The sequence below is a fragment of the Passer montanus genome, unplaced genomic scaffold, assembly GCF_014805655.1.
Source record: "Passer montanus isolate IOZ18808 unplaced genomic scaffold, ASM1480565v1 scaffold270, whole genome shotgun sequence".
NCBI classification, from domain to species: domain Eukaryota; kingdom Metazoa; phylum Chordata; class Aves; order Passeriformes; family Passeridae; genus Passer; species Passer montanus.
The window spans coordinates 70,526-78,830 of NW_024367373.1; the positions used below are offsets into that span (position 1 = coordinate 70,526).

At 61.6% G+C, this 8,305-nt stretch overlaps 2 protein-coding genes across 2 annotated transcripts in view; both read right to left on the reverse strand.

The window, feature by feature from the left end:
* Positions 1 to 707: 707 nt before the first annotated feature.
* PYM1 (PYM homolog 1, exon junction complex associated factor) lies at positions 708 to 2,577 on the reverse strand. The gene is made up of 4 exons (XM_039713011.1): positions 2,529 to 2,577; positions 2,246 to 2,339; positions 1,761 to 2,082; positions 708 to 904 (listed from the first exon to the last, which is right to left on the reverse strand). The coding sequence occupies exons 1-4, from the start codon at positions 2,557 to 2,559 to the stop codon at positions 737 to 739; spliced, it is 615 nt and encodes a 204-aa protein (XP_039568945.1). The 5' UTR covers positions 2,560 to 2,577; the 3' UTR covers positions 708 to 736.
* Positions 2,578 to 3,633: 1,056 nt separating this feature from the next.
* Positions 3,634 to 8,305, reverse strand: part of PMEL (premelanosome protein) — an 8,709-nt gene continuing 4,037 nt past the window's right edge. Inside the window, exons 6-12 of the mRNA XM_039712995.1 lie at positions 6,909 to 7,286; positions 5,937 to 6,239; positions 5,450 to 5,824; positions 5,265 to 5,349; positions 4,988 to 5,190; positions 4,586 to 4,673; positions 3,634 to 3,932 (exon numbers count right to left, since the gene is read on the reverse strand). Of these exons, the coding sequence (XP_039568929.1) occupies positions 3,770 to 3,932; positions 4,586 to 4,673; positions 4,988 to 5,190; positions 5,265 to 5,349; positions 5,450 to 5,824; positions 5,937 to 6,239; positions 6,909 to 7,286 (1,595 nt within the window). The 3' untranslated portion in view covers positions 3,634 to 3,769. The remainder of the gene's footprint in view (positions 3,933 to 4,585; positions 4,674 to 4,987; positions 5,191 to 5,264; positions 5,350 to 5,449; positions 5,825 to 5,936; positions 6,240 to 6,908; positions 7,287 to 8,305) is intronic.

Consider the following 8,305-nt stretch of genomic DNA (forward strand, 5'->3'; position numbering starts at 1 on the left):
GTATGGAAATTAGAGCGCGGGGGGAGGGGCACGGCCCCGTTTTCTTGTGGTTTCACCCCAAAATTGAAATCCCGGTAAAAAGAGGGAGAGAGGTGGGGTGAAGGAGGAGAAAAGGAAAAAAAATGGAATAAAATTAGGGGGAAATGGGGAAAAATGAAATAAATGGAGGAAAAATCAAAGAAATTGAATTAAAATTTAAAAATTAAAAAGAAAAAAAACAAACAAACAAAAAAACCCCCAAAAATAAACCCCAAAACCAAACAAAAAAAAAATCAGTAAAATAAATTTAAAACCCAAAATAAAAACAAAAAAAATTAAAGAAAGAAAAATTAAAATTAAAAAAATTAAAATAAAAAAAAATCAAATTAAATTAAACAAAATAAAATTTAAAAAACAAAATTTAAAAAAATGAAAGTGAAACAAAACTAAAATAAAATTAAAATACAATTTAACAAAATAAATTTAAACAAAATAAAATTAGAAAACCGAAATGAAATGAAACAAAAAATTAAAATCAAAAAACAAAACAAAACAACACCAAACAAAAAAAAACCAAACCAAACAAACAAAAAAAAACCCAAAAACAAAATAAGCAAAAAAAAAATCACAAATTTTAAAATAAACCTTTAAAACCTCAAAGAAAAACCCCCGAAAAAACAAAAAAAAACCCAAAAAAAATTCCAAAAAAAATTTAAAAAAATCCCAAAAAACCCCCCAAAAGCCCGGGCCGCCCCGCTCAGGAGCCCAGCTCCAGCGCGCGCAGCTCCTCCTCCAGCGCGCTCCTCCGCCGCAGCTTCTGCAGCTGCTCGGGGCTGGGCCGGGCCAGGGCCCCCCGCTCCAGCCGCAGCCGCAGCTCCTCCACCTGCCGCAGCTTCTTGCGCAGGCTCTTCATGCGCCGCCCGCGCTGCTCGCTGCCCGCGCCGGGCCCCGGCCCGGCCCCGGGGGCGTCCCCCCACCCCGGCCCCGGGGGCGTCCCCCGACCCATCCCCCGGCCCAGCCCCCGGAACATCCCCCGGAACATCCCCGGAATTCTGCCCCAAACCGCCCCCCCTGTCACTGCCCGGGTTGTTCCCGCCGTTGCTCCCCGAACTCTTCTCGGGATTTTCCCCCGAATTATTCTGATTTCCTGAATTATTCTTATTATTTCCCGAATTATTCTTATTATTTTCCGAATTATTCTTATTATTTCCCGAATTATTCTTATTATTTCCCAAATTATTCTTATTATTTTCCGAATTATTCTTATTATTATTCCCCAAATTCTTATTATTACTCCCCGAATTATTCTTATTATCCCCTGAATTATTCTTATTATTATTCCCCAAACTATTCTTATTATTCCCCGGATTATTATTCCCCGAGTTATTGTTATTATTCCCCAAATTATTATTGTTATTCCCCAAATTCTTATTGTTACTCCCCAAATTCTTATTGTTACTCCCCGAATTATTCTTCCCCGAATTATTATTCCCTAAACTACCTCCTAAATTGCTGCCCAAATTATCAGTACTCCCCGAATTATTCCCGTTTTTAACCCCGGGATTCCCTGAATTCTTGGTGGGATTTTTCTCGGAATTCGCCGGATTTTTGGCAGGATTCTTGTCGGAGTTTGCTGAATTTTTCTCGGGGTTCTTGTCGGAGTTTGCTGAATTTTTCTCGGGGTTCTTGTCGGAGTTTGCTGAATTTTTCTCGGGATTTTTGGCGGGATTTTTGCCGGAATTCTTGGCGGGATTTTTGCCCGAATTCCCGGGATTTTCCACATTTTTCTCCCCAGCTGTCCCTCCTCCTCCGTTGTGGCCGTCGCCTGTTGCTCCTCCTGCTCCTCCTCCCGCTCCCGTCCCGATGTTTTCGGTGTTTTCCGGCGCCTGGCTCAGTCCGTCCCGCTCCTTCTCCTGCTGCTGTTTCCTCTTCTCTTTGCGTTTCAGGTTCCTGCGGGCGCTCTTGGACAAAGCTGGGGAGGGGTCGCAGCCCTCGGGCCGCCCGGGGGTCCCTCGGCCGGGCGGGGAGGGGGCGGGCTCGGGGTTCAAGCCCGGGGGGAGCTCGGGTTTGCTCCGGAAGAATTTCACGTATTTGTTCTCGTAGCTGCGGGGAGGCAAAAAAAAAAAAAAAGTTGAGCTCCTTGAGCAGCGAGATCTCCCTGATGGCCGTGCTGGGGACACCCTCGGTCTCCCTGCGGTGACAGCGCCGTGGGCCGCCCCCTCCCCACCCCCCGGGGCCCCCCGGGACCCCCGGGACCCCCACTCACACGGGCACCTCCTCCTGGGGCACGTAGCCCTCCTTGACCCGGCGCTGCTTCCGCCAGGTCCCGTCCGGCCGCTGCGTGGAGGGGATGTACCGGCCTGGGGACACGGACAGACATGGGGACAGGGACGGACAGGGGGACATGGGAGAGACAGGGGGACAGGGACAGACAGGGGGACACGGACAGACAGGGGGACACGGACAGACATGGGGACACGGACAGACATGGGGACACGGACGGACATGGGGACATGGGAGAGACAGGGGGACAGGGACAGAGCGCTCACCGGTCTCGTCCGTCACATAGGGCGTCGCCATCTTTGCGCGCGCGCCGCGGGGCCGCCCCGGAAGTGACGCAAAGGCGGCGGCGCGCGCGGCGGCCCCGGGGGCGGGGCTGAAACGGGGCGTGGCCACATGGTGCATATGGAAATTAGGGGGCGGGGCTAAGCGCGGAAGCGAGCTTGATTTATCTGGCAATTCGAGGGCGTGGTCAATTCTCTATATGCAAATCAGTGGGCGTGGTCAGATATGGAAAATATATTGTAATTAAGGGGCGTGGTCGAGTATTTAAATAAAATGTGGCCAATAGTCGTTGAGGGGGCGTGGCCAGTGGCGGGTATGGAAATTAGAGGGCGGGGCAAACAGCGGAAATGGGCTTAAATTGTATGGTAATTAGGGGTGTGGTGTTTTAGTATGCAAATCAGTGGGCGTGTCCACGGGCTATATTAAATAATATGTAAATTAAGGGGCGTGGTCATTTCTTGTAATGTTATGTGGGTGATAGCTGAGGGGGCGTGGCCATTGATGGATATGTAAATTAGAGGGCGTGGCCAAAACGAGGCAATGACTTTTAATTAGTATGCAAACTAGAGGGCGTGGTCACTTGATGACGTGCAAACTAGTGGGCGTGGTCAAATGGCAGAGATGGTATTTAATTAATATGGAAATTAAGGGGTGTGGCCACTGCTGTGGAAATTGAGGGAGTGGCCAAAATGAACTTTGATTAATATGGAAATGAGGGGGCGTGGTCATTGGTTGATGTGATGTGTGGGGGCGTGGCCACATAAAGGGGCGTGGCCATGAACAAACCAAAACATTGCAGGATTTGGTTGAAGAGATCTTTAATTAATATGTAAATCAGGGGGCGTGGCCGCTGATTTGGGGCGGGGTCTCTGGACAGAGGGGCCCTGGGTGGGGGAGGGGGCTCGGGACCCCCCGGGACCCCCAAAATCCACCCAAAACCCCCCAGATCCCCCCAAATCCACCCAAAACCCCCCAAAATCCCCCAAAATCCACCCAAAACCCCCCAAAATCCCCCAAAATCCACCCAAAACCACCAGATCCCCCCAAATCCACCCAAAATTCCTCCAGGACCCAGACCCCCCCAGGACCCCCCAAACCACGCGGAGCCGGAGCCGCGGGCACATCGCAGCTTTAATCCCGGTGCCACCAAGGCCACCGCGGCGTCCCCAAGCCCCCCCGCGGGGTCCGGGGGGGCTTTGGGGGGCAGGATTTGGGGCGGGGGTCCCTAGACGGAGCGGGCGCGGAGGAGGGGGCTGCTCTCGCCGCTCGGGACCCCCCCCAGGGCGCGCTGCAGCAGCCGCCGCACGGTGACACTTGGGGACAGCCACGGCCGGGGCGGGGACAGCGGCGGGGACAGCGCGGGGGACAGCGCCGAGTGCTTCACCCGTCTGGGGGGGACACGGGGGGGACACGGGGGGGACACGGGGTCACCTCCACCCCATGGGGAGTGTCCCCAATGTCCCCAACCCCACAGTGTCACCTCCACCCCACAGAGTGTCCCCAACCCCATGGTGTCACCTGCACCCCTTGATGTGTCCCTGATGTCCCCAACCACAGTGTCCCCCACCCCACAGCGTCACACACACCCCATAAGGAGTGTCCCTGATGTCCCCAATGTCCCCACGGTGTCCCCAGTGTCCCCAGTGTCCCCCTGTCCCCATTGTCCCCAATGTCCCTAATGTCCATGTCCCCCCTGTCTCCAGTGTCCCCAATGTCCCCGTGTCCCCACTATCCCCAGTGTCCCCAGTGTCCCCAGTGTCCCCGATTCCCCACTGCCCCTGATGTCTCCAATGTCCCCAATGTCCCTGGTGTCCCCAATGTCCCCAGAGTCCCCCCCGTCCCCGTGTCCCCGTGTTCCCAGTGTCCCCAGAGTCCCCGCTGTCCCAGTGTCCCCCCCGTCCCCCTGTCCCCTTGTCTCCGTGTCCCCCCTGTCCCAAATGTCCCCAATGTCCCCGTGTCCCCGTGTCCCCGTGTCCCCGTGTCCCCGTGTCCCCAATGTCCCCCTGTCCCCAGAGTCCCTCCTGTCCCCGTGTCCCCTCACCTGTAGGTGTACGCAGCCGTGCCCAGCGCGGCCGCCACCAGCACGAGTGCCACGAACAGCGTGGTGCGCCCGGTGCCCGGGGCGGCTCCTGGGGACAGCGACAGCCCAGTGCCACCAGGGGACACCGGGGACACCCCGGGACCTGCCCCTGTCACCCCCAGCAGGGCAGGGACAGCTCAGTGCCACCAGGGAACACCGGGGACATCCCCGGGACCTGCCCCTGTCACCTCCCCGGAGCAGGAACCACCCAGCCCCACCCAGGGGACACCCAGGGGACATCCCCAGCCCCTGTCCCCGTGTCACACCTCCCACGGCCTGGTGCCACCTCCCCGGAGCAGGGACAGCTCAATCCCACCCAGGGGACACCCGGGGGACCCTGCGGACCCTGTCCCCGTGCCGCACCTCCCACGGCCACGCGGGTGGAGGCCACGGCCAGCCCGTTGCCGTTGGCCAGGGACACGTTGAGGCAGAAGAGGCCGGAGCGGTTGAAGTCCTGGCGCAGCACGAGCTCGCAGCCGGGCAACGGCGACACCGCCGAGCACGACTCCGCCTCCGCCGTGCGACACTCGGCGTCCGCCACCACCGTGCACACCTCCTCGGGGACCCTGCGGGCGCGGCCATCAGCGCCGGGGACACCGCGGTTGTCGCCGCGGTTGTCGCCGCTGTCACCGCCACTCACCCGCCCTCGCAGGTCACCGTCAGCTCCACGCTGCTGCCGCCGCCCTCGGGCACCACCTGCACGATGGCCACGCTCTCGATGCCCTCTGCGGGGACCGCGGCGGGGTCAGCGGGGTGGGGCAGCCCCGGCTGGCCCCGCGGGACCCCCCGGGACCCCCCCCGGGACCCCCGGGACCCCCGACTCACGGACGATGTCCAGCTGGGTGGCGAAGGTGCCGTAGCGGAACAGGACGCAGCCGGGCGAGCCCTCGGCCGGGGCCTGGCGCTTGACCAGCGCCAGCGGCTGGGCTGTGGCGCCAGCTGTGCTGCCAGCTGTGCTGCCAGCTGTGCTGCCAGCTGTGGCTGCAGCTGTGGCAGCGGCCGGGGACGCAGCAGTGGCTCCCACGGTGGCTTCTGCGGCAGCATCCACCGTGACACCGAGCGTGGCTGCGGCGGTGGCATCGAGGGCAGCTCCAGCTGTGGCAAATCCAGCTGTGGCCGCATCTGTGGCCGATCCAGCGGTGGCCGATCCAGCGGTGGCCGCGGCTGTGGCATCACCCGCGCCTCCGTCTGTCGCCGCGTCTGCGGGGACACGCGGGAAACGCTGGGCGAGCCCCTGGGGACAGCGAGCCCTTGGGGACAGCCCCGACGTGTCCCCTGCCCGCCGCCACCCTCACCCCGTGCCAGCACCCACCTGCAGCCGCTGTCCCTTCCACGGGCACCGCGGGGACAGCGGTGGCCCCGGCCGCGGTGGCGACAGCGGGGGACCCGGAGGAGGCGACAGGCGCGGCGCTGGCAGCCGCAGCGGGGGCGGTGGCGGAGGGGACCGGGAGCTCGGTGACAGCGGCGACAGAGGGCCCGGTGCCAGCGGGATCGGTGGCGGAGGGGACCGGGAGCTCGGTGACAGCGGGGACAGAGGGCTCGGTGACAGCGGGGTCCGAGGGTTCCGCCGCCGAGCCCCCCGTGGGCTCCGCCGGCTCCCCGGAGGATGCGGGGGCTGCGGGGAGAGCGGGGCTGGGGTCACTGGGACAGGGCTGGGGTCACCGGGACCCCGAGACCGGGCTGGGGTCACCCGGGGCCCCCTCCATTCCGGTTTGGGGTCACCTCTAGCTTGGGACCCCCCCAACTGTGGTGTCAGGGGTGCTCCGTGTCCCTTTAGGTGACACTGGGGCATCTGGTGGCTCTGTGGGGTGGGGGGGACACTGGTGACACACACTATGGCATAGGGTGGCTCTGGGGGCTGAGGGGACACTGGGGACATTCAGTCTGGGGTGGGGGACACCCTCTATGGGGTGGGGTGACTCTGGAGGGTGAGGGGACGCTGGGGACACAAATTACGGGCTGAGGGGACACTGGTGACACACACCACGGCACGGGGTGGCTCTGTGGAGTCAGGGCACACTGGTGACACACACTGTGGGTTGGGGTGGCTCTGTGGGACGAGGGGACACTGGTGACACACACTATGGGGTGGGAAGACTTTGGGGCTGAGGGGACATTGGGTACACACACTATGGGGTGAGGGGACACTGATGACACCCACTACGGCACGGGGTGGCTCTGTGGCGTGAGGTCACACTGGTGACACACCTTGCAGGCTGGGGGCACACCGGGCTGTCCCCCACCCCGTGCGACACCACCCCCACGCCACCTCCCCCGCCCTCACCGGTGCTGGCCGCCGCCGCCGTGCTCTGTGCCCCGGGCGCGCTGGTGGCCGCGGTGGCCGCGGTGGCCGCGGTGGCCGCGGTGGTGGCCGGCGCCGTGCTGGGCCCGCAGGGGCTGAGCGGGATGGCGGCCTGCAGCACCAGGCGGGCCGAGAAGGTGCCGGTGTCGCGGTAGGTGTGGGTGACGGTGGCGCTGCGCGAGATGAGGGTCCCGCTCTGGTCGCCGAAGTCCCACGAGTAGGACACGTCGGCGTGGCGCAGGTAGCGGCTCGGGTCGTGCAGCCGCACCGCGAACGCCACCGCCCGGTTCCGCACGAAGCGGCCGCCGCCGGGCACCGCGTCCGGCAGCTGCGACACGTCCACGGTGAGCGGGACCTGGTCTGGGGACAGCGCGGGGACGCCGTGAGGGAGGGGACAGCGGGGACAGCGAGGGACAGCGGGGACACCGGGGGGACAGCGAGGGACAGCGAGGGACAGCGCGGGGACACCGGAGGGACAGCGAGGGACAGCGCGGGGACAGGAAGAGGGTTGAGTGTAGATGAAGTGCTGGCGCGGGGTGTCACCTGCAGCCAGTGTCACCTGCACCCGGTGTCACCTGCACTCTGTCACCTACAGTCAGTGTCACCTGCATTGTCACCTATAGCCAGTGTCACCTGTGCCTGGTGTCACCTGTGCCTGGTGTCACCTACACTGTCACCTACACCCAGTGTCACCTCCAGCCTCAGCACCCAGTGTCACCTGCACTCTCTGTCACCCGCACCCAGTGTCACCTGCACCCATAACCTGCCCCATTTCCCACCCCCCGGTGTCCCCGTGTCACCCACCCGGTGTCCCCCTGTTGTCCCCCAGCCCGTGTCCCCCCGGTGTCCCCGTGTCACCCACCGGTGATGCTGAACTGGGTGCTGGCGTGGCCGATGGGGATGAACTTCTGGCGGCCCCGGTAGTGGTACACGGCCACCTCCATGGCGTAGGAGCCCAGCGCCACGCCGGCCGTGCCCACCGTGAGCCGCGACACCGGCCCGTCCACCACCTGCCAGTACCGCCCTGGGGACAGTGCCACCATGGTGGGGAGAGTGCCACCAAGGCCATGCCCACCCTGAGCCCACCCACCACCTGCCAGTACCGCCCTGGGGACACGGGGACAGTGCCACCATGGCGGTGTCAGTGCCACCACAGCGGGCTCAGTGCCACCACGGCAGGCTCAGTGCCACCGACCTGTGCCTGGTGTCACCTACACTGTCACCTGCAGCCAGTGTCATCTACAGCCACTGTCACCTACACCCAGTGTCACCTCCAGCCTCAGCACCCAGTGTCACCTGCACTCTCTGTCACCCGCACCCAGTGTCACCCGCACCCAGTGTCACCCGCACCCATAACCCCCCCCCACCCCTTCTGAAAC

Coding starts and splice junctions, on each gene's coding strand:
- PYM1 (XM_039713011.1), bottom strand. CDS start 2,559: ATGGCGACGCCCTATGTGACGGACGAGACCG. Junction 2,340..2,528: donor CTATGTGACGGACGAGACCG/GTGAGCGCTCTG, acceptor CCGTGTCCCCAG/GCCGGTACATCCCCTCCACG. Junction 905..1,760: donor GGACAGCTGGGGAGAAAAAT/GTGGAAAATCCC, acceptor GGCAGCGAGCAG/CGCGGGCGGCGCATGAAGAG.